This window comes from Macaca fascicularis, chromosome 19 (genome assembly GCF_037993035.2).
Source record: "Macaca fascicularis isolate 582-1 chromosome 19, T2T-MFA8v1.1".
Lineage (NCBI taxonomy): Eukaryota > Metazoa > Chordata > Mammalia > Primates > Cercopithecidae > Macaca > Macaca fascicularis.
Genome location: NC_088393.1, coordinates 20706960 through 20732627, shown reverse-complemented (window position 1 = coordinate 20732627; position 25668 = coordinate 20706960). Strand labels below are relative to the sequence as shown.

General features: G+C 38.7%; 1 protein-coding gene across 1 annotated transcript in view; it reads left to right on the top strand.

The window, feature by feature from the left end:
* Positions 1-25668, top strand: part of LOC102136574 (uncharacterized) — an 86434-nt gene that overhangs the window by 13418 nt on the left and 47348 nt on the right. Inside the window, 4 exon segments of the mRNA XM_015440427.4 lie at positions 3762-3888; positions 4402-4497; positions 15730-17469; positions 17472-17815. Coding sequence (XP_015295913.4) covers positions 3762-3888; positions 4402-4497; positions 15730-17469; positions 17472-17815 — 2307 coding nt within the window.

Genomic DNA, 25668 nt, shown 5'->3' with positions numbered 1-25668 from the left:
GTTATGAGAATTAAATCACATAATGTGTTATGCCCAGCACAGTGTTCTGTATCATACTCTTGAGCACATAGTACCTGTTTAACAAACATTGCATTAGTACATGTGTACATGTTTTTTAAATCCAGACTTATTCAGAAACTGCTGCCTTCTGTTTTTTCTGTAAACTTTAAAGAACCAGCAAAGGCTACAAAACTTTTAGATGGAGATAGGTTGTCCTTATTTGTGCCAGAAGTATTTGGTTGTGACAAGAGTGCTGAGTGTAAGGGACCTTGTGCTGTGCCTGCTTCTCTAACTAATGCTAATAATGAGCCAAAGGGAAGCAACATCAGCATTGACAGGGAACTTGTTTAAAACACCCATTCATGGACCCTTTTCAGACCTCCGTAGTCACATTACATAAATTGGGGCCAAAATTACCAAGTGATTTATAAGCTTGTTAAAGCTTGAGAGAAAATGCTTATCTTGGTGATTATCAGCCGAGGCTTCTCATTAGGATCACATGGCCAATTTGCAGAAATTTCTTGTGCCCTCTCCACAGCTTCTGATTATTATTCGGGGTGGAAACATCCATGTTGTTTTATGAAGTCCCTTGTGTGACTCAGGTAAGACCAGAATCAAGTATGAGGACTTCAAAATACATTCATGAGAGTTCAGTTCCAACTTTGCACTAAAGGGTGGTCACAGGGCCTGTTCTGTTTGGGTTTGGTAGGGACAGGTCAGTGTGGCGCTTATTTCCATTACTGTAGCAGAAATGGCTGGTGTCTGTGGCAGGGGAGAGCATCTGAGGACAGGAAAGAGAAATTTATATTTTTATCTTCATGGAGCAGCTCATTGTTCCTGAATGTCTTCTGTTTTAAAGGACAGAAATGGGTGGACTTTTTCTATCTTTGTTTTTCTGCCAGTTGATGTCATGCTAACAGGTAAACATGTGGTACTGAAACCTTTAAAGACATATTCTCAAGATGCAGGTGTAATTTGTCTAGAGAATCTCATCTCAGAAGGAATTTCAGAGGAGGAGGAGAAAGAAAAAAAGTGGCTTTTCTTCAGGTAAACATGTCTCAGATGAAGAGCAGTGTCGACTCTGCCTCCTGGACTGCCATGCGTTTAGTACTCACAAACCTTTACTTCTCTACTTGTGTTTTTCCTCCCTAATGAGTTTGGTTTAATTACGTCTTTAAATTCTTATGACACTCAGGAGTCTCTGAAAAATATTTCTTTCCTGTATTCCAGAGCCTTCTCTTTATTCTCTGCATCATAGCTTCTTATATGCCATGTAGAATTCTCAGCAAGAATTTAGGATCTGCAATTTTTAAAATGTTCCCTTTGTGGCTGTTGAACATGAAAAGATGTGGATACTCAAGATTTCTATCGGGGAAAACTGTGGTCCTTAGTAAAGATGGAGAACATGTAATGATGAGGCTCCATCTGTGTGTTCCATTAGCTGTATGCAGACCAGGATTAAGAAAATGCTTATTTAGGCTAGGTGCGGTGGCTCACAACTGTAATCGCAGCATTTTGGGAGGCTGAGATGGGTGGATCACGAGGTCAGGAGATCGAGACTATCCTGGCTAACACAGTGAAACCCTGTCTCTACTAAAAATACAAAAAATTAGCCAGGCGTGGTGGTGGGCATCTGTAGTCCCAGCTACTCGGGAGGCTGAGGCAGGAGAATGGTGTGAACCTGGGAGGAGGAGCTTGCAGTGGGCCGAGATGGCTCCACTGCACTCCAGCCTGGGGGACAGAGCGAGACTCCATCCAAAAAAACAAAAGAAAAGGAAATGCTTATTTAAATGGGATGGCATTTATTACCCAGAAAGTTCTGAAAAAAGTTATTAGGAGATACCTGCTCTTTAGGGTGCTAAATGAAGCCTACTTAAAATTACTACTAAAAATTACAGAACGTAGCAGTCGTCTGTATTTTAAAGTTTGTATAAAACTGATGTTTCTTTTTTTTTTTTTTTTTTTGACACGGAGTCTGGCTCTGTCACCGAGGCTGGAGTGCAGCAGCCTGATCTCGGCTCACTGCAACCTTCGCCTCCCAGGTTCAAGCAATTCTCCTGCCTTAGCATGCTAAGTAGCCGGGATTACAAGTGCTTGCCACAACACTCGGCTAATTTTTGTATTTTTAGTAGAGACAGGGTTACACCATGTTAGTCACGCTGGTCTCGAACTCCTGACCTTGTGATCCTTCCCCCGCAGCCTCCCAAATTGCTGGGATCACAGGCATGAGCCACCGTGCCTGGCCTAAAACTGATGTTTCTTTATGGTTACATTCAGACTATAATTTATTTTTTTGGGGAGGAATATTTCAACAGTGATGCTGTGTTCTTCCGTGTGCATTAGCACATCATAAAAATTTGTCCTAGGCTGGGCGCAGTGGCTCACGCCTGTATTCCCAGCACTTTGGGAGGCCGAGGCAGGTGGATCACGAGGTCAGGAGATCAAGACCATCCTGGCTAATACGGTGAAACCCCATCTCTACTAAAAATACAAAACAATTAGCCGGGCATGGTGGTGGACACCTGTAATCCCAGCTACTTAGGAGGCTGCGGCAGGAGAATGGTGTGAACTGGGGAGGCAGAGCTTGCAGTGAGCCGAGACCACACCACTGCACTCCAGCCTGGGCGACAGAGCAAGACTCCATCTCAAAAAAAAAAAAGTGTCCTAGTGAAGTTAATGGTTAATGATTCACTTGGTTAAATATCTCTGATATATTTTTTTCACTATAGAGTTAATTATTTTTCCTCTTTATTATTAAGTATCTTTATGCAGCTGATGTGCATAAACCATCACATTTAATCTGGCAACTGTCCTTTTTTTCCTCTACATATGTTTCCATGGTGAATGAAGGCCATTATGTTTGTTTACAGGCTAGAAAAAGTGGGAAAAACACAGGCTCTTCCACTTACTAGATGTTTGTCAAAATATCCTTCTTGGGCCAAAAACATTGGCATTACTGGTGAACTTATTAGAAATTCACAAAATTAGCTGGGCACGGTGTCTCCACCTGTAATCCCAACACTTTAGGAGGCCAGAGGGGGCAGATCACCTGAGGTAGGGAGTTCAAGACCAGCCTGACCAACATAAAGAAACACCATCTCTACTAAAAATACAAAAAAAAAAAAAAAATTACCGAGTGTAGTGGAGCATGCCTGCAATCCCAGATACTTGGGAGGCTGAGGCAGGAGAATTGCTTGAACCTGGGAGGTGAAGGTGGCGGTGAGCCGAGATGGCACCATTTCACTCCAGCTTGGGCAACAAGAGCGAAACTCCATCTCTAAATAAATAAATCAATCAGACTTTATTCCAGATCTTCTGGGGGGGAGGGGGGGACCTGCATAACGAGGTCTTCAGCTTATTGTACATATTACAACTGTAGAGATGCCTTCTAACTCAACATGTCTTCTCCATCTGAAAAATATTCACAACTCATTCTGTATGATGTAAATATAGCACTCAAAAATATACATGTTCATGTTCTTGCCCTTAATTTTGTACTTTATTATCTAGAAAAATACATGAATTGATGTGGATCTTATGCTGTTCTTTCTTCTCAGAGTTAGAGAATACATTAGATAATACTTCTGTTTTGAAATCATTTTATTGGGTAATTTTAGTCAGTCCTGTAAGTCAGAACCAGTTCTCTTTACTCGCTTATTTCACCTTAAGTCAAATTAAAAATTCCGCCCATGCCCACTTGGTAAAAATGTGTGTGTGTGTGTGTGTGTGTGTGTGTGTGTGTGTGTGTGTATGTTTTTCAGGGACCATTGCAATTTAGAGATGTGGCCATAGAATTCTCTCTGGAGGAGTGGCATTGCCTGGACACTGCACAGCGGAATTTATATAGGGATGTGATGTTAGAGAACTACAGAAACCTGGTCTTCCTTGGTGAGGATAACTTGAGTACATAATAATATACCCTAAATGTTTTATTTATTTATTTATTTATTTATTTTTGTAGAATTTTTTTAGTAATTTATTCTTTGCATAAAAGAGTTTCAGATCCCCATTTTCCAGAAAATCTTCAGAATTTGTTCATTTAGAAAAGAATTTCTTCAACGTGTTCCATCTTAATCCAAACTTTCCACATTCCTGAGTTGAGCTGTATTCTTCATTCTAAATTAGTGGTAATTCCAGAAATTTAGTGGCATAAAATATTGTTGCCCCCACCTGAAAATCTGATTGCCACCACCAATTTTTGATTCAGTAGAACCAGATAGTGAAATTAAGAAACCTACAAGTTGAAAGTATTTTCTAATTATTTAGAAATTTCTGTTATAACTTAGTATTTTTGTATTAATTTACTAGCATATTTTATCACATTCTCTCTGCTGAGCACATTAGTAGCTTGTAATTGGAGAATATAAGCAAGATTTATGTTCTTTATTTTTAATAAAACAGGTATTCCTGTTTCTAAGCCAGACCTGATCACCTGTCTGGAGCAAGGAAAAAAACCTTGGACTATGAAGAGACATGAGATGGTTGCCAAATCCCCAGGTAGGTGCGAGTGAAAATGAATACAACAGATGACACAGATAAGGGGTCCCAAGGTCAAAGAGAAAGCCAGTCCTTAAAGTATGATTTGGGAAGCTGTGTTCCAAAGGAAATAGTTCCTGGGCAGCTGGGTTGGTTGGTTTGTTTGTTTTTTCTTTTTTAATTTTGCTCTTACAAAGGAGCATCATCTGTCTTATGCTTTTAAATTCTCTAAGGATTTTCCTTTTCTTTCAGTGAGCTTCCTTCAAGTTCACAGTGAGAGCCAAAGTCCTCTTCATGGCATAAAGAGACTGTACAGTGTGGCTGCTTTTCCTTAATTTTTGGGACACACAAATATCTGCATGATTTTGAGAAACTAAAATTACTCAAAGTTCTCTTTTTGCATCAGGTCTGAAATGTCTGAGAGTAATAGTTTCTGTTGAATTTTCTTTGTTCATTTTTCTGCACAGTCCTTTCCGTTTTTATTACTATCTAGTCTTGAAATATATAGTTTGAAATTATAAGTATGACATCCCTCTGCTTTGTTATTTTTCCTCATGGTTGCTTTGGCTATTCAAAGTTCATTTTAGTTTCATGTAAATTTTTGAATTGTATTTTCCATTATTGTGAAAATAGTACCACTGCAATTTTAATTAATAGGAGGTTTATTTAATCTATAGATTGGATAATATGGCACTTCAATAATACTTATTTTTTCAATTCATAGATAAAATATTTTAAAATTTATTTGTATCTTTTCTAATTTTTCCTTTTTTTTTTTTTTTTTTTTTTGAGACGGAGTCTTGCTGTGTCGCTCAGGCTGGAGTGCAGTGGCCAAACCTCGGCTCACTGCAAACTCCGCCTCCCGGGTTTACGCCATTCTCCTGCCTCAGCCTCCTGAGTAACTGGGACTACAGGCGCCCGCCACTTCGCCCGGCTAGTTTTTTTTTCTTGTATTTTTTAGTAGAGACGGGGTTTCACCGGGTTAGCCAGGATGGTCTCGATCTCCTGATCTCGTGATCTGCCCATCTCGGCCTCCCAAAGTGCTGGGATTACAGGTTTGAGCCACCACGCCCGGCCTTTCCTTTTTTATTGTAAAGATTTTTTACCTCCTTGGTTAATATTTTCCTCAGAAATTTATTATTTAATGGTATAGTCAATAAAATTTTTTTCTTCTTCCATTTTATCAGATATGTATGAAACCATAGATGTATGTTAATTTTATATTTTGCTAATTTACTGAGTATATCTATTAGTTTAGACAGATTTTAATATACTGTTTATGGTTTTTTAAATATAAGATTGTATGATCTACAAATAGCATTTTACTTATTTTTTAATTTCAGTTTTTTTATTTCTTTGAGTAATTCTTCTGCCACATACTTCCAGTGCTACATTAAAATAGAAGCATTGACAATGGGCACAATATAGTTTTGTATTGGTATCTGAATTTGATAGAACAAACACCTCTTCAAGTTTTCATAAACTGATTTTAGAAGGTAAAGATTTTCTTTTATTGGGCCCTTAGGGTGATGAGATGCCCTCTGAATTTGTAGTGAAGAGGGGTTGTAGCTTGGTCACAAGGATGCTGGGTCTCCACTAGGGTTCACCTTCAGTTGGCCTGTTATGGGGGCTTGGGTAGTTGTAATTTCCATTTTATTTTTGGACAGACTGCATATTTTTAGGACTTTGCTCTGTAGCGCAGACCTAGGGCATGCTTTTGCAGTCAGGTCTGCATATGCTGGGCCTTAAATCAGGATGTGGATGAGTGTGGCTTTCAGTAAGTACCAGAGAACATTTCCTCAGGTAACTGTGGGTTTCTATATAGGCAGAACTGACTATAAACTGTGGCTCACATAACTGAAACTGAGTCAGTGAACTGTTTCAGGAACCACGGTAAAGGCCAAAGTCTGCAGGCCTGCCTACATGGCTGTAAATGGGTGCCTTCCTCCAGGTTTCTGGCAAAGCAGGACCTCTGCCAGACCGGGGCTGGGAGGAGTCTGTGGTGGTTACAGAGTAAGTTCAGAATTCTCTGTGGGACCAAGTTGGGTGAACCCTATCCTGGTCTGTAGCCAAGAACAGGGGTCCTGTAATTTCCCACCTGAATGAGGGCCTGCCTTCTGAATAGAACATGTCTCGAACTGAAGCTTTAACAGCATTTCACAACTCCATCCCTGGATCTCAAATCTCTCTTAGAGGCACTTATTTTGGAGATGGCGTCTTGCTACATTACCAAGGCTAGTCTCAAAATCCTGACCTGAAGCATTTCTCCAACAGTAATGTACCATGTAGCTGTCATTACAGGTGTGAACCATAATGCCTGGTTCTCTCATAAAGTCATTTTTGGTCAGGGATGGCTGACTTTTTTTGCTTTAAGGGGATATGAAAATAGAGCACTTTTATTCTTTTCATCTTACTGATGTCACTCTCCTTATACATTTCTTTCTTTCTATATTCTCTTTCAAATTTGTAATTTTAGATTCAGATATTTAGACAATATGCTAGAATTTGCATGGTATGCCAAAAGTAAATTAGATAATTAGTAAGCACTCCATATTTATGAAAATAGTTACTAAATGGTTATAGTTACTAAATATAAATAGTTACTAGTTATAAGTAGTTATAAAATTATGGGATTTTCATCTACTTTCTTCACCCTGTATATAAATAATAACAGTTTATTTCCTAATATTTGTTTTACGTATCAGAGGGTCTAACCCTATTCTGCAAAATATATATATATATATTTTCTATATTTAACAATGTAAGGCTATTCTTTGCTTCTAAAGTTGGAATACAGCAGTTTTGTGTAAGAATAACATATATTTAAAACATAAAAATCAACTTTAGTTTCTTTTAAATGCTAATTTATTAAAAGTTTCTCATTAGAATCTTTTTATAATTATACTGCATATTCTCTGAAATTTTACTGCCACACAGTGCATGCCAATGATTCAAAATACCTGTATATGATGAGTACATAATAACAGTTAAAGATTGCAGTTACCTCAACAGTTTTTTTTGTTGTTGTTTTGTTTTTTTGAGGAGGAGTTACCTACCCTCTCTCATCCAGGCTGGAGTGCGGTAGTGAGATCTTGGCTCACTGCAACCTTCACCTTCCGGGTTCAAGCAATTCTCATGCCTCAGCCTCCCAAGTAGCGGGGATTACAGGGATGTACCACCGTGCCTGACTAATTTTTGTATTTTTAGTAGAGATGGGGTTTCATCACGTTGACCAGACTAGTCTTAAACTCCTAACCTCAGGTCATCCGCCCGCCTCAGCCTCCCAAAGTGCTGAGATTACAGGCGTGAGCCACAGCGCCTGGCCTGACAAGTTTTTGTAATGATACTTCCATGTGTTATACCAGATTTTATGAGTAAACATTTATCTTACTGTTTGAAGTTCTGTATTAGCGTGTTTTTTCAGTGTAGTTTTTTTGTTTGTTGTTGTTGTTGTTTTGAGAGGAAGTCTCACTCTCTTGCCCAGGCTAAAGTGCACTGGCACAATCTCAGCACATTGCAACCTCCGCCTTCCGCGTTCAAGCCATTCTTCTGCCTCAGCCTCCCGAGTAGCTGGCACTACAGGCGCGCCACCATTCCCTGCAAATTCTTGCATTATTATTCGAGACAGTGTTTCACCATATTTCTTTTTCTTTATATAATTTTATTTATTTATATATTTATTTATTTAGACATGCAGTTTTGCTCTTGTTGCCCAGGCTGGAGTGCAATGGTGCGATCTCAGTTCACTTCAACCTCCGCCTCCCGGATTTAAGCGATTCTCCTGCCTCAGCTTCCACATTACAGGTGCCCGCCACCATGCCAGGCTAATTTTTTGTATTTTTAGTAGAGACAGGGTTTCACCATGATGGCCAGGCTGGTCTTGAACTCCTGACTTCAGATGAGCTGCGCATTTCGGCCTCTCAAAGTGCTGGGATTACAGGCATGAGCCACCTGCCTGACCTCATTTATTTTTGAAATAGGGCCTCATTCTGTCAACCAGGCTGATTTGCATGTCTCACTGCTATCCAAACCTCCCAAACTCAGATTGTCCTCTCATTTTAGCCTCCCAAGTAGCTGGGTTACTAGTATGTGTCATCACACCCAGCTAGTTTTTTGTATTTTTTTGTAGAGACAGAGTTTTCCCATGTTGCCCAGGCTGGTCTTGAACTCCTGGGATCAAGTGATCAGCCTACGTTGGCCTTCCAAAGTCCTAAGATTACATTTTATTTTATTAAGTACTTTAATTAATTTATATTTAAAATGATTGCTTAAAGAAATGAAGTTGTTATTTCCCATTATATTGTGATTGTTTTATGTGTTTCTAGTAGTTTTATTTTTCTCATTTCCTGCTTTACTTTCTTAATTTTTATTTAATTTTGTACTGGCATGCATTATTTTTTACTTTCTTTTGCATATAGTCTATAAATATTATCTTTGTAATCATCTTGAAAACTGGAGATTACCTATATCTTTTTTTTTTTTTTTTTTTTTTTGAGACGGAGTCATGCTCTGTCGCCCAGGCTGGAGTGCAGTGGCCGGATCTCAGCTCACTGCAAGCTCCGCCTCCCGGGTTCACGCCATTCTCCTGCCTCAGCCTCCCAAGTAGCTGGGACTACAGGCGCCCGCCACTTCGCCCGGCTAGTTTTTTGTATTTTTTAGTAGAGACGGGGTTTCACCGTGTTAGCCAGGATGGTCTCGATCTCCTGACCTCGTGATCCGCCTGTCTGGGCCTCCCAAAGTGCTGGGATTACAGGCTTGAGCCACCGCGCCCGGCCAGATTACCTATATCTTAAAGTTAAAACAATATGTTTTAATTTTATAACAATTTCAATTTAATACAAAAGCTATGTCTCTATATTTTCCAGTTATTATATGGTATATTTATTAACAAATTTAGGCAGAATTTTTTTTTTTTTTTTTTTTTTTGAGACAGAGTCTCACTCTATTGTCCAGGCTGGAATGCAATGACACAATCTCAGCTCACTACAGGCTCCACCTCCCAGGTACAAGTGGTTGTCCTACCTCAGCCTCCCATGTAGCTGGGATTATAGGTGTGCACCACCATGCCCGGCTAATTTTTGTATTTTTAGTAGAGACAGGGTTTCACCGTGCTGGCCAGGCTGGTCTCAAAGTCCTGGCCTTATGATTCGCCCTCCTTGGCCTTCCAAAGCACTGGGATTACAGGCATGAGCCACTGTGCCCGGCTGATTTATGCACATTTACTTACATTTTTTATATTCTATAAAAGAACTTTAAAGGTTTTATGAACAATCATTTTGATTTTGTTTTGTTTTGTTTTTGTTTTTGTTTTGTTTTTTGAGACTGAGTGTCACTCTGTTGCTCAGGATGGAGTGCAGTAGTGGAGTGCAGTGGGCACCATTGCACCTGGCCTTTTTTTGTGAGATGGAGTCTTTCTCTATCGCACAGGCTGGAGTACCATGGCAGGATTTTGGCTCACTGCAACCTCCACCTCCTTGATTCAAGAAATTCTCCTGCCTTGCCCTCCTCAGTAGCTGGGACAACAGGAATGCGCCACCATGTCCGAATAACTTTTACACTTTTAGTACAGACGGTGTTTCTCCATGTTATTCAGGCTGGTCTTGAACTCCTGACCTCAGACAATCCACCCGCCTCAGCCTCCCAAAGTGTTGGGATTACAGGTGTGAGCCAGGGCGCACAACCCCGTATGGTATATCTTGTAAGATTGTGCTAATGGTGATGAACACCCAACTTTTATTTTGGAAAGTCTTTATACTCTTTTTGAAGTAAAATAATTTTGAATCAAGTATTACTGGTTAGAAGTTTTTGTTGTTGTTACATTAAAATTTGGGAAGTTCTCAGCTTTTTTTTTAAATCTTCAAGTAATCTTTGTATTACTTTACCTTATATTCTAAGATTCCTTTCATTAATACATGGATCTACTTGTTTTACATCCCATGTTTTAATTTTTTTGTAATTTAATATTTTGTGTTATATATTTTTGGGTATGTCACATCACACCAGTTAATTATGTGTTGATTTTTTAGTTTATATTATAATTGTATATAACATTTTTTTAGTTTATATTATAATTGTATATAAGAATATTTAACTGTACAATTTAAGACAGTGTAGAGCAAAATTAAATATGAAAAAGCCATCTGTCTATTGCCAATATAATTATTTCTATGTTTCTTTGCCTGTATAAATATTACCCCTGTAGTTTTGTGTCACTTGTATATTTGTTGTGTAGGTTTGGTGTAACAGGGTTTTGGTTTTGGTTTTGGTTTTGGTTTTTTTGAGAGGGAATTTTGCTCTTGTTATGCAGGCTGCAGTACAATGGTGGGATCTCAGCTCACTGAAACCTCCAACTTCTGGGTTCAAGCCATTCTTCTACCTCAGCCTCCTGAGTAGCTGGGATTACAGGCATGCGCCACCACACCTGCCTAATTTTGTACTTTTAGTAGAGACAGGGTTTCACCATTTTGGTCAGGTTGGTCTCGAACTCCTAACCTCAGGTGGTCTGCCTGCCTCGGCCTCCCACAGTGCTGTGATTACAGGCGTGAGCCACTTCACCTGGCCTGTAACAGTTTTTTAATCCTGTCTAGGTGAGTAGTCATAAAATCTCTCCCAACTTCAACGTCTATTTATTTGTGAATCTATATTAATTTTGTGTCAGAGAAACACTTTTGAATCTGAAGATAATTTAAAAACAATAATTACTCTGTATCTATTTTAGGTATTGTTGTTTATTTTTACTTATGTGTTATGTGTCAAAAACACATAACAAAATTAACAACAAGATTTTCTAGGCCGGGCACGGTGGCTTATGCCTGTAATCCCATCACTTTCAAAGGCCAAGGCGGGTGGATCATGGTGTCAGAAGATCGAGACCATCCTGGCCAACATGGTGAAACCCCGTCTCTACTAAAATACAAAAAATTAGCCAGTCGTGGTGGCGTGCACCTATAATTCCAGCTACTGAGAAGGCTGAGGCAGGGGAATCGCTTAAACCCAGGAGGTGGAGGTTGCAGTGAGCTGAGATAATGCCACTGCAGTTTTGCCTGAGAGAGTGATAAGTACATATTTCTAAATACTCAGTTTGGTCATATTAATTATATTGACATTGTTATGCAACATATCACTAGAATGTTTTTATCTTGCAAAGCTAAATCTCACTACATAATAAACAACTACCAATTCTTCCCATTTCGTGGCACTTTTCAAACACCACTCTGTTTTCTGTTTTTAAGAGGATAACTGCTTTATATATCTCATACAATCTCTGTCTTTTTCTGGCTGGCTCATTTTATTTTGCATAATGTCATCAATATTTATCTTAATAGTTAGACTATTTTCTGCTATTTGAAAACTGAATGAGATTCCAGTATTTTTCTATCTACTGAATGACTTGGTGACAGAAATTTGCATTGCTTTAACCTATTGGCTTTCAGTAACAATGCTGCAATAATTATGTGAAAGCTAACGTGCATGCTGCATTCATTTTTTTTCTTTTTTTTTTCTTTTTTCTTTTTTTGAGATGGAGTCTCGCTCTGTCGCCCAGGCTGGAGTGCAGTGGCGCGATCTCTGCTCACTGCACGCTCCGCCGCCTCCTGAGTTCATGCCATTCTCCTGCCTCAGCCTCCCGAGAAGCTGGGACTACAGGCGCCTGCCACCATGCCCGGCTAATTTTTTTGTGTATTTTTAGTAGAGATGGGGTTTCACCATGTTAGCCAGGATGGTCTCGATCTCCTGACCTCGTGATCCACCCGCCTCGGCCTCCCAAAGTGCTGGGATTACAGGCATGAGCCACCGTGCCCGGCCTGCATTCTGTTTTATTGGTCTACTTTTTCACTTTTATACTCATACCAAATTGTTTTAATTCTGTAGCTTTTTGATGTATTTAGAAATCAGAAATTGTAATGCCTCCAACATTATTCCTTGAAGATTATTGGGTACTTTATTATCTCTTTAGATTCCATATACTTTTGGATTTGCTGTTTTTATTCAAAAATGCAATGAGGGCCGGGCGCGGTGGCTCAAGCCTGTAATCCCAGCACTTTGGGAGGCCGAGACGGGCGGATCACGAGGTCAGGAGATCGAGACCATCCTGGCTAACACGGTGAAACCCCGTCTCTACTAAGAAATGCAAAAAACTAGCCGGGCGAGGTGGCGGGTGCCTGTAGTCCCAGCTACTCGGGAGGCTGAGGCCGGAGAATGGCATAAACCCGGGAGGCGGAGCTTGCAGTGAGCTGAGATCCGGCCACTGCACTCCAGCCTGGGCTACAGAGCGAGACTCCGTCTCAAAAAAAAAAAAAAAAAAAAAAAAAATGCAATGAGAAATTTGAAAAATATTGCATTAATTATGTAGATTAAATTGAACGGTATAGACATCTTCACAATATTATTCCTTTTTTGATTGTTTGTTTTTGAGATGGAGTTAAATTCACCCACCTCGGCCTCACAAAGTGCTGGGATTACAGGCATTAGCCACTGCACCCAGCCCAGTAATTTCAACAAGTGCATGCTTAATAGTGTGTTGTATCATTTCTATATATTTTTAAATTTATCAATTATTTATATTATTGTTTTATACTCTAATTCCATTTTTGTTATAGAAAGTGATCTATAAAATTTCAGTTTTAAAAAATGTGTTAAGGCTTTGTTTTTGGCCTAACAGGTGGTCTATAAAGAAGAAAGTTGTATGAGCTATTGAGAAGGCTGTGTATTCTGTTGTTGTTGAGGAGCGTTCTCTATACCTTCATTAGAAATCATTGTTTTTTACTGCCTTCTAGCCTTCTGTTTCCTTACTAATATTCTCTCTTGTTTTATTAAAGAAAGTGGAGTATTGAAATGTCATATTATAATCATATTGCTCTCTCTGTGTTTATTCAGTTTTGTTAGTATTTGCTTTATATATTTGAAACCCCAATATGAGACACACACACATAAATACACACATGTATATACAAATTTGTAATAGGTTCCCAGTGAATGAATCTATATATTTTTTTAATGTCCTTCTTTGTCTTTTTGAAGTTTTGACTTAAAGTACATTTTAAAAAGTATGACAGTTTTTAACTTAACATGTAGCTTGTGTAATATTATTTTGACCCCTTCTCCTCTCATTTTGTTAATATTTACATGAAATTTCTACTTCCGTTTTGCCACTTTCAGTCTTTTTTTGTCATTAGATCTCAGCTGACTCTTGTAGAAAGGCAAGTTGAATCTTGATTTTTATAATTTCTTAATAAACCTGTTTATTGAAAGTATATCTCTTGATTGGAAAGATAATTATATATATATTTAAATGGTTTTCTGAAAGAGAAAAACTTACTAATGTTATTTTATTAATTGTTATATTTGATTCTTGTATCTTTGTCTCTCCTTTTCTCTTTCTGTGGTTTTTGTGTTTTTTTGATTTTTGTATTGGTATGCATTCAGGATTCTTTAAATTTTCTTTTGTGTATCCATACAAATATTTTCTTAGCAGTACCTTGGGGATTACATGAAACCTCTAAAAGATCCAACAATATATTTGAATGTGGTAAAAAATAAACTTCAGTTGAATACAAAAATTCTTCATCATTACATCTGCCTACATTGCAGCTCCTAAAATTTCTCTTCTTATCTGTGAGTTTTGAAGTTTTGCTTGTATGTGTGTTTGTTATAAATATCTTTTTGTGTATCCTAGTTTGTTCAGCTTTTTCATGTTTACATTAGTTTTTCTTTTAAGAAATTTTTCAGTTATTTTTTGAATTTTTTATATCCACAATTTTTGTTTTTTGCTATTTTAATATTTCTTATTATTATCCTCATGTTTATCTTCAGTACTTATCTGTTTCACTTACCTAATATTTTTCAAATTTATTTATTTATTCATTCATTCATTCATTCATTCATTCATTCTGAGATGGAGTCTTTTTCTGTTGCCCAGTCTCTGGAGTGCAGTGGTACGATCTCTGCTCATGGCAACCTCTGCCTCCTGAGTTCCAGCGATTCTCCTGCCTCCGTTTCCCAAGTAGCTGGGGTTACAGGTGGCTGCTGGCATGCCTGGCTAATTTTTTGTATTTTTAGCAGAGACGGGTTTTCACCATGTTGGCCAGGCTAATTTTGGACTCCTGACTTCAAATGATCCACCTACCTTGGCCTCCTAAGTTCCTGGGATTATAGGCGTGAGGCATTGTGCCCAGCCTATTTTATTTTAGTTTTGAGACAGTCTTGCTCTGTCACCCAGTCTGGAGTGCAGTGGTACAATATCCACTCACTGCAATCGTCCCCTCCCATGTTCAAGCAATTCTTGTGTGTCAGCCTCCCAAGTAGCTGGGATTACAGGCACATGCTACCACGCCCAGCTAGTTTTTGTAATTTTAGTAGATACAGGGTTTCACCATGTTGGCCAGGCTGGTCTCAAACTCTGATCTAATGTGGTTTACCCACCTTGGCCTCCTAGTGTGTTGGGATTCCAGGAATGAGCCACCAAGCTTGACCTGTACAGTTTATTGGGAATTTTAAAAATTATATACATTTTATGGTTGCTTTTGAAAATTTTATAACTTTGATGGGGTCATATTGCTCTAATATTTTGTATTTATTGTAATCTTTGAGATTTTGACATTAACAAAATGCTACCTGTTACAATCTTTGTAATATAGCTTTGTCCTGGCATAGTCTGAAATCAATTGTCTTAACTAGAGATTCTGGGAATCTCAGCTCACTGCAACCTTCACCTCCCAGGTTCAAGCAATTCCCTGCCTCAGCCTCCTGAGTAGCTGGGATTACAGGTGTCCACCACCACACCCAGCTAATTTTTTGAATTTTAGTACAGATTGAATTTCACCGTTTTTGTCAAGCTGGTCTTAAACTCCTGACCTTCTGATCCACCCACGTCAGCCTCCCAACATGCTGGGATTACAGGCATGAGTCACCCTGGCCAGTCGACAATTTGCTTTTAAAGGCACAATGTTATACTGGAGAGCAAAAACAGCTGTGTTGGGTATAAGTAACAGACTTTTCTATTATCTTCCATTTGGCCCTTTGCATTGTGCTCACCTGGGGCCCTTCACAACTTATAAGTTTTTTACAAATGTATTTTGGTCAGTATGTTTTTGTTAAATTTATATGTCCAGGAAGAAATTACAGCTGTGGTATTTTGCTGTGTCATCTTGCTTATGTAGTTTTTATAGTTTTATACAAACTACATAAGCAAGATGACATATTTATATTTATCTGAGTCTACCAATTGAAGTAATGTATTTTTGTTGTTTCTTTCAGTTATATATTCTCATTTTGCCCAAGACCTTTGGCCAGAGCAGAGCATAAAAGATACTTTCCAAAAAGTGATACTGAGAAGGTATGAAAAATGTGGACATGGCGATTTACAGTTAAAAAAAGGACCTGAAAGTGTGGATGAGTGCAAGGTGCACAAAGAAGGTTATAATGAACTTAACCAATGTTTGACAACTACCCGGAGAAAAATATTTCAATGTGATAAATATGTGAAAGTGTTTCATCAATTTTCAAATTCAAACAGACAAAAGAGAGGACATACTGGGAAAAAACCTTTCAAATATATAGAATGTGGCAAAGCTTATAAGCAGTTATCAACTCTTACTACACATAAGAAAATTCATACTGGAGGGAAACGCTACAAATGTGAAGAATGTGACAAAGCCTTTAACTACTTTTGCGGCCTTACTAGACATAAGAAAATTCATACTGGAGAGAAACCCTACAAATGTGAAGAATGTGGCAAAGCCTTTAAGCACTCCTCCACTCTTACTACCCATAAGAGAAATCATACTGGAGAGAAACCGTACAAGTGTGATAAATGTGGCAAAGCCTTTATGTCATCCTCAACCCTTAGTAAACATGAGATAATTCATACGGAAAAGAAACCCTATAAATGTGAAGAATGTGGCAAAGCCTTCAACCGGTCCTCAACCCTTACGACACATAAGATAATTCATACTGGAGAGAAACCCTACAAATGTGAAGAATGTGGCAAAGCCTTTAAGTACTCCTATAACCTTACTACACATAAGAGAATTCATACTGAAGAGAAACCATACAAATGTGAAGAATGTGGCAAAGCCTTTAAATACTCCTCTACCCTTACTACACATAAGAGAATTCATACTGGAGAGAAACCCTACAAATGTGAAGAATGTGGCAAAGCCTTCAAGCGGTCCTCAGACCTTACTACACATAAGATAATTCATACTGGAGAGAAACCCTACAACTGTGAAGCGTGTGGCAAAGCTTTTAAGTACTCCTCTAACCTTACTACACATAAGAAAATTCATACTGGCGAGAGACCCTACAAATGTGAAGAATGTGGCAAAGCCTTCAGGCGGTCCTCAGACCTTACTACACATAAGATAATTCATACTGGAGAGAAACCCTACAACTGTGAAGCATGTGGCAAAGCTTTTAATTACTCCTCTAACCTTACTACACATAAGAAAATTCATACTGAAGAGAGACCCTACAAATGTGAAGAATGTGGCAAAGCCTTTTACCAGTTCTCACACCTTACTGCACATAAGAGAATTCATACTGGAGAGAAATTCTACAAATGTGAAGAATGTGGTAAAACCTTTAAGCGGTCCTCACGCCTTACTACACAAAAGATAATTCATACTCGAGAGAAATTCTACAAATGTGAAGAATGCAGCAAAGCTTTTAAGCAGTTCTCTAACCTTACTACACATAAGAAAATTCATACTGGAAAACCCTACAGATGTGAAGAATGTGGCAAAGCCTTTGAGCGCTCCTCTAAACTTACTACACATAAGAGATTTCATACTGGAGAGAAACCCTACAGATGTGAGTAATGTGGCAGAGCTTTTCACCTATCCTCACACCTTACTACACATAAGATAATTCATACTGGAGAGAAACCATATGAATGTGATGAAGGTGGAAAAGCTTTTAACCAGCCCTCAATTCTAACTATGAGAATTGATATGGAATATAAACCCTACAAATATAAAGAATGCGACAAATTTTTTAAGGAACTTCTCAACTTTTATTACACATAATTCATACTGGAAAGAAACTCTACAAGTTTGAAGAATGTGGCAAGGCATATAACAAGTTCTTTTTTTTTTTTTTTTTTTTTTTTGAGATGGAGTTTCAACTCTTATCACCCAGGCTGGTGTGCAACAGCACAATCTCGACTCACTGCAACCTCTGCCTCCTGGGTTCAATCCATTCTCCTGCCTCAGCCTCCCAAGTAGAGGGGATTACCGGTGCCCACCCCCACGCCCAGCTAACTTTTGTATTTGTAGTAGAGACAGGGTTACACCATGTTTGTCAGGCTGGTATCCAACTCCTGACCTCACATAATCCACCCACCTCGGCCTCCTAAAGTGCTGGAATTATAGGCATGAGCCACCATGCCTGGCCACAAGTTCTTAATTCTGAAGAGATATGGTGATAATTCATGCTGAAGAGGAACTCTGCAAACGTGAAAGGTGTGACAGTGCTTTTATCAACACCTCCATCCTTTCTAGACATAAAAAATTTATACTAGTGTGAAACCCTAGAAATATGTAAAATGTGAAACAACCTTTATATGGTTGCCATTTTTGATAGTAAGATAATTCATACTGGCAAAATTCCTACAAGCATGAAGAATGTGGCAAAACTTTTAGTCAGTGTGTACACCTTATTTCGCAGGAAAGCTAGTATCCTTGAGAAAAATTGTACAAATATAAAGAATATGGAAAACCCATGAATGCCTACTCACATCTTACTCAACATAAGAAGGTTCATAGTTAATAAAAGCATTAAAAGTGCAATTACTGTCAAAAAGTCTTTCAGAAAATATAAGCCTTTAAAGTGAAGAAGAGTGTTTATTCTGAAGACAACCATTACAAATTTAGAGGGGGTTTATTGCACACATTTTGTACTAGAGGAAAACCCTGAAGCAGTTGCTCCAGCTTTGCTCAACATCAGGGAACTTACATTGGAGAAGAGTCTTGCAAATGTAATGAATATGGAAACACTTAAAAAATAAAAAGTACAGCTCAGAAAACACCAGAGTTTATACTAAAAAATATTTTTGCAGAGGCAGTCAACATGAAAAAATATTTAATTCAAAATTAATTGTATGTACATATCAGAGAATTAAAGAATAAGGTACTGACACTTCAGACATTACACTAAATAACAGTGTTGAGCATAAAAATGAATTCACAACTAAAGTTAAATTATTTGAATATAACTTTTGATATAACTATTTGTATATAACTATATAAAAAAGGAGATTTTTTTTGAAGCTTTGTAATTACATTGAAAGTATACTGGTTTCCTTGAAAACAATTTTTTGAAAAGTGAATAATGATGTAATACAGCTTTCAAATTACTTTATGCTGTTACTTTATTTCTATTGTATTCACATGTGAACATATGTGATCAATTGTCACTGCATCAGAGATATTAGAGATTCTTTATTGGACATTCTTTATGACCTTTTCTATAAAGGAGTAAGGACATTAAAATGTAAGATGCATGATGAAAATATAAGTGGAGAGGCTCATTGTAGTTAACCTGAATTAAGCAATGTTTAAGGTAGGTGTTCAGAGTAATACTTTTCTACATTATACTGAGAGAAAGAAATTATAAATTATAGTTAATCAATTATTGTATTATTTTACTAATTTTACTGTTATGTAATAAAATAATATATTTTAAAATTGTTAGATTATGTGTGAACTTAATTTATATTTTGTTTATTTATTTATTTAACTTTTCTCTTGAGACGGAGTCTTGCTCTGTCACCCAGGCTGGAGTGCAGCAGGATGATCTCAGCACAATGACTGCAACCTCTGCCTCCCAAGTTCAAGAAATCCTCCTGCCTTAGCCTCCCGAGTAGTGGGGACTACAGGTGCGCGACACCACTCCTGGCTAATTTTTGTATTTTTAGTAGTCACAGGGTTTGCTCATATTGGTCAGGCTAGTCTCGAACTCCTAAGCTCAATCGATCCACCCACTTCGGCCTCCCAAAGTGTTGAGATTACAGGTGTGAGCCAGTATGCCCGGCCTAATTTTATTTTTTACCATCTTAAAACTATTGTGCATTTAATGAAGCATTATTATGCCACTAACTTTAACCTATCCCACTATACTCAATGGTGTAAGTAAAAGATGAAAAGTATACTATTTGGCATATAGTGGACTACCATCACTAGTAATCACTTTGCCAGTAGCTTTAAACTGCAAATGAATTGAAGAATATTGTTCCCATTAGTTAAATTTTTAATCTTTTTTCGTAATTTATTATTACTATTTTTGAGTATATAGTATGTGTATATATGTCTTATAGAGCATATTTTGATTCAGGCATATAATATGTAGTAATTAGGGTAAATAAGGTATCCATCACCTCTAGTATTTATCCTTTCTATTCCAAACAGTGTAATTATACACTTTTAGTTATTTTAAAATATCCAATTAAATTGTAATTGACAACAGGGTTATTTTTATGGTCATAATAAAAATTATACAGATATATAAATAGAATATGGGCTGGGTGCAGTGGCTCGTGCCTGTAATCCTAGCACATTGGTAGGCCAAGTCGGGCAGATCATGAGGTCAGGAGTTCAAGACCAGCCTGACCAACATTGTGAAACTCTCTCTCTACTAAAACTACATAAATTAGTTGGGCATGGTGGTGCACCTGTATTCCTAGCTACTCAGGAGCCTGAGGCAGGAGAATGGCTTGAACCTGGGAGGTGGAGGTTGCAGTGAGCTGAGATAGCACCACTGCACTCCAGCCTGGGTGACAAAGGGACACTCATCTCAAAAAAAAAAAAAAAGCCGGGCACGGTGGCTCACACCTGTAATCCCAGCACTTTGGCAGGCTGAGGCGGGTGAATCACAAGGTCAGGAGATCGAGACCATCCTGACTAACATGGTGAAACCCCGTCTCTACTAAAAATACAAAAAATTACCTGGGCATGGTGGCGGGCACCTGTAGTCCCAGCTACTTGGGAGGCTGAGGCAGGAGAATGGCATGATCCCGGGAGGTGGAGGTTGCAGTGAGCCAAGATCGTGCCACTGCACTCCAGCCAGGGCAACAGAGCAAGACTCCATCTCAAAAAAAAACGGCCATGTGCAGTGGCTCACGCCTGTTAGCCCAGCAATTTCAGAGACTAAAGCAGGTGGATTGCCTGAGTTCAGGAGTTCAAGACCAGCCTGCCAACATGGTGAAACCCTGTCTCTACTAAAAATAGAAAAATTAGCCAGGCATAGTGGCGCACACCTGGAGGCTGAGGCAGGAGAATCACTTGAACCTGGGAAGTGGAGGTTGCAGTGAGCTGAGATTGCAGTGCTGCACTCCAGCCTGGGTGACAGAGTGAGATTCCTCAAAAGAAAAAAAAAAAAAAAAATATATATATATATATATATATATATATAATTTTTACATTTCTGAGTCCTGAAAAGTTATTAATAAATATCTGTTATATAGTTTTCTTTGAACATGTGGTCTCTTTGCTTGCAAACGTAGAGACTTTTAGTTTTAATTTTCATAGAGTGAAATATACACATACTCCTCTGAAGATAAACCTTAGGTGTAAGAAATTATGAAGTGTGTTTGGTGAGTATGCATTCGTACATATTTTCAGAAGAAAAGCATAATTATTGGAAAAAAATTTTAGTTAGGTGACTAATGGAAAACTAAACACCTTGAATATGCTGAAAGCAAATGTATACTTTCCGCTTTGTATTGGATTTATAAATGTAAAATGTTATGGCTTATGGCTTGGATTCTCCCCAGAATAAAGCACAGGCAACTTTGTCTCCAGAAATAACACTCTTGAGTACAACAATAAAAGCCCTCTTCAAACACACACAAAAAATTATTTTTAACGCTTATTTTAATAAAAATTAAACCAAAATTGAATAATTGGATATATTTTCATTGTTCTATTTGTGTGTGAATGTATAAAATGGCACATAAAGGAAAAATAATTTAAGCCAGAAAAAAGAGGTTAGTAAATATTTGTAATGAATAAAACTGGAAAGTAGTTCATTATTATTTGCAGATGACATTTTTGTTTATGTAGATAACAAAACAGTAGAAAGACTTTTTAAAGTTTATTCAGGTGGGTAGGCAACATTCTAAGATAATACCCTGGATTCCCAGTCTGTTGCACACCTACTGTGTAATACTTTCCTCTTGAGTGTAGAAACATGTGTGACTGTGGTGGGAAATCACTCATGAAATTAGGTTACTCATGTGTTGACTTTGTGTTTACCAAAATGGTAAATGTGTTTACCAAAATGGAGATTATCCTGATTGTGCTAAACTTGTGGGCCATGTTGTAAGCTGCTCATGGTGGCCACATGAAGGAAACATGTTTGTATATTGTCATCATTTCTACCTTCCGCATGTTGCTTCCAGTAGGGAAAGTATGGCAGAGGGAAGAAAAGGGAATCTCATTCATGCAAGAAATAATCACCTCTCATCTGGGATAGCTTAAGAAAAACAGGAACCACAACAGGCCCACATTAATGAAAAAGGTAACCCGGGTAAAAGTGCCCACTGTCATTATGGAACAACATTTAGTAAGCTGTAGTAAATGATCAGCTTCTGGGACACCAATAGTCTACCAACAAGGCTGAACTCATTCTAATTCAATCAGCATGTCTGCACCATTCTGGTGACCCGGGTTTACACTACTCATTACAGAAACACCATGAAGACCAGTGGGTAATGTCCTAGAACTGAACTTACTTCAAATCATACCTAATTGTTTTCACATTTGAAAAACCTTAAACACAGTGAATTCATAAACAATTCTAATTATAAATGATTTTACTACACTGTAATAAACTGTAAACAATATGAATATTTCTTGAACGCATAATTAGTTATGTAGACAGTGTGAAAAAAAAAATTAAACTCGCCAGGCACAGTGGCTCATGCATGTAATCTCAGCACTTTGGGAGGCCAAAGTGGGCAAATCATGAGGTCAGGTGTTCGAGACCAGCCTGACCAACATGGTGAAACCCCGTCTCTACTAAAAATACAAAAATTGGCCAGGCGCGGTGGCTCACACCTCTAATCCCAGCACTTTAGGAGGCCGAGATGGGCGGATCATGAGGTCAGGAGATCGAGACCATCCTGGCTAACACGGTGAAACCCCGTCTCTACTAAAAAATACAAAAAACTAGCCGGGCGAGGTGGCGGGCGCCTGTAGTCCCAGCTACTCGGGAGGCTGAGGCAGGAGAATGGCGTGAACCCGGGAGGCAGAGCTTGCAGTGAGCCGAGATCGTGCCACTGCACTCCAGCCTGGGAGACAGAGCGAGACTCCGTCTCAAAAAAAAAAAAAAAAACCAAAATCACCTTTAACCTACTCTTCTTTGGCAGTCTTATATACATATAGATACAGATATAAGATAGGTGGCTAGAGAAACATATACAGGGAAAATGGGTAACATAGGTATTCCAATGTAATTTCCATTGTTGCTTATGTCCTGTAGGGAAGCCTCAGAATAAGTAGGTCAGAGGTCGTTGTTCTTCCCAACTTCTATAGCCCAGCTGAGTTTAATGAGCCACTTAGACCATCTTAGATGGATATAAGTCAATTAGCTAAACTAGAAAAGTGAAGACATCCAGGCAGGACCCAAATGGCAAATGTTAATCACATAGGCGTACAGTGAGAAGGGAAGCAGGGCCCTGAAATGCTAAGCTGGAACTACAGTCTTACATGGCTTTACCAAAAACATACTTCCCAGGCCATGCACCCATATGTGAAGCTTTGTTGATGTTTAAACACAACATTGTATGGCTGTGTTCCAATCTGAGATGGTATGGATCCATATAGGTGAAAGTAAGTTTATATCTGCATCCTCAGTGTAGGCTGGGGAATTTAAAATGTTTGTTGATTAATACGTTTTGTATACATAAATATCTACACTGGCGAAGTCATATAATTCTATATGTGTGTGTTTTTCTGTCTACCCATGACTATCTATATACAGATCTAACTATCATTTTTTCCATATGCAGACAGAATAAAGATATAAGAGGTCAAAGGATAAATGGGTGTTGGTACTAATAGCAAGTTAAAGAAAAACTTCAATAAATGCAAAATCTTATTTGCCCTTTAAATTCCATCCATAAGAGCACACAAATGGAGGTATGTTCTGACCTTCATCTTGCTGCATTTAATGTTTTCAGAGAAAGAATTGGTTTTTGTTCCTCACATCTGTTAGCAAAAATGCACTAAGGCCATGAGAGTCATTTATTGCCAAGTCATAAATGTCCTTTTTAATTCCGGTGAATGTGAAAACATAGATAAACTAGCCTCAGCTTGAAGGCCTTAACACAAATTTGCAAATGAGAAATTATTCTTTTTTTTTTTTTTTTTTTTTTTTTTGAGACGGAGTCTCGCTCTGTCGCCCAGGCTGGAGTGCAGTGGCCGGATCTCAGCTCACTGCAAGCTCCGCCTCCCGGGTTTACGCCGTTCTCCTGCCTCAGCCTCCCGAGTAGCTGGGACTACAGGCGCCCGCCACCTCGCCCAGCTAGTTTTTTTTGTATTTTTCAGTAGAGACGGGGTTTCACCGTGTTAGCCAGGATGGTCTGGATCTCCTGACCTCGTGATCCACCCGTCTCGGCCTCCCAAAGTGCTAGGATTACAGGCTTGAGCCACCGCGCCCGGCCGAGAAGTAATTCTTTTTAAAGCTTCCCTCAAATTTAGGGCTTTTATTTTCAAATACGTGACACAGAAATAGAATCTTTTTTTTTTTTTTCAGATGGAGCTGGGTGTGGTGGTGGGTTCCTGTAATCCCAGATACTCGGGAGGCTGAGGCAGGAGAATGACTTGAACCAGGGAGGCGGAGGCTGCGGTGAGCAGCCATGGAGCCATTACACTCTAACCTGGGTGACAGAGTGAGACTCCATCAAAAAAACAAAACAAAACAAAAAACTCAAATGAAAAGTAAATCAGAGGTTATGTCCCTACTCATACTCCTCAAGATAGACGAACACAATTTCATCAGGCAAATTTAATAAGCCAATGAGTTCAAGTTAGGTGTTTTCAAATAGCAAATTAGCTGAGCCCAGGAGAATCGCATTAGCCAAATAGCTCAGCCCAAGTGATTCCATTTATCCAATCAGCTCAACCTAGGCAATTCCAATCAGTAAATTTCCTCAGCCCAGGTGATTACATTTTGCCAATTGACTCAACCCACGTGATTCCAATCAGTAACTTAGCTCAGCCCAGGTGATTTCAAACAGCCAATTAGTTCAGCCTTAACAATTTCAGTCACTGAGATTAGCCCCGGTGAATCTAATTTGCCAATTAACTCAGCCTCGATTATTCTAAACAGAAAGCTCAGCTCATGTGATTTTAGTCAGGAAACCAGCTAGGTTCTAGCGAGTCCAGTCAGCCAGTTAGTTGAAACTCTGTGTTTCCAATCAGTCAATTAGCTCAGTTTAGAAGTATCTAATTAACCAATTAGCTAAAGTTAGTTGATTCCAATAAGGCAATTAGTTCTGCCCAGGTGGATCGAATCAGCCAATAATCTGAATAGTGACTGTAGATTCATTAAGTCAGAATGGTGGATGTAAAAAGCACTTTTCTACACTGAGAAGAAAAGCAGGGCCCAGACATACTAATATCTGGAGTGCAGTGAAACAATGATCTCGGCTCATTGCAACCTCCACCTTCCAGGTTCAAGCGATTCTCCTCCCTCAGTCTCCCGGGTAGCTGGGACTACAGGCGCCTGCCACTATGCCCGGCTAATTTTTATACTTTTAGTAGAGACGGGGTATTACCGTGTTGGCCACGCTGGTCTGGAATCCCTGACCTTGGGTGATCAGCCCACCTCAGCCTTCCAAAGTGCTGGGATTACAAGCGTGAGCCACCATGCCCGGCCGGAAACTTTCTTCTGTAGATTTAGAAACAGATATAAGACATATATGTAGGAAAACACATATAAAAACTAAGGCTTCTATACATATGTCTAATTAATGTCTATTTATGAATATGTCTTGAAAAAAAAAGCCCCAAAAGAAAAGTATGTAAGAGGTCATTACCTTACTCATTCTCCTCAAGACACGGTCAATGAACTCAGCCCATGTGATTCTAGTCAGCCAGTTAGCTCAGCCCAGGTGATTCCAATCAGCCAATTAAATGAGCCCAAGTGATATCAATTGGGCAATTATATCAGTAAAGGTGAATCCAATAGCCAATT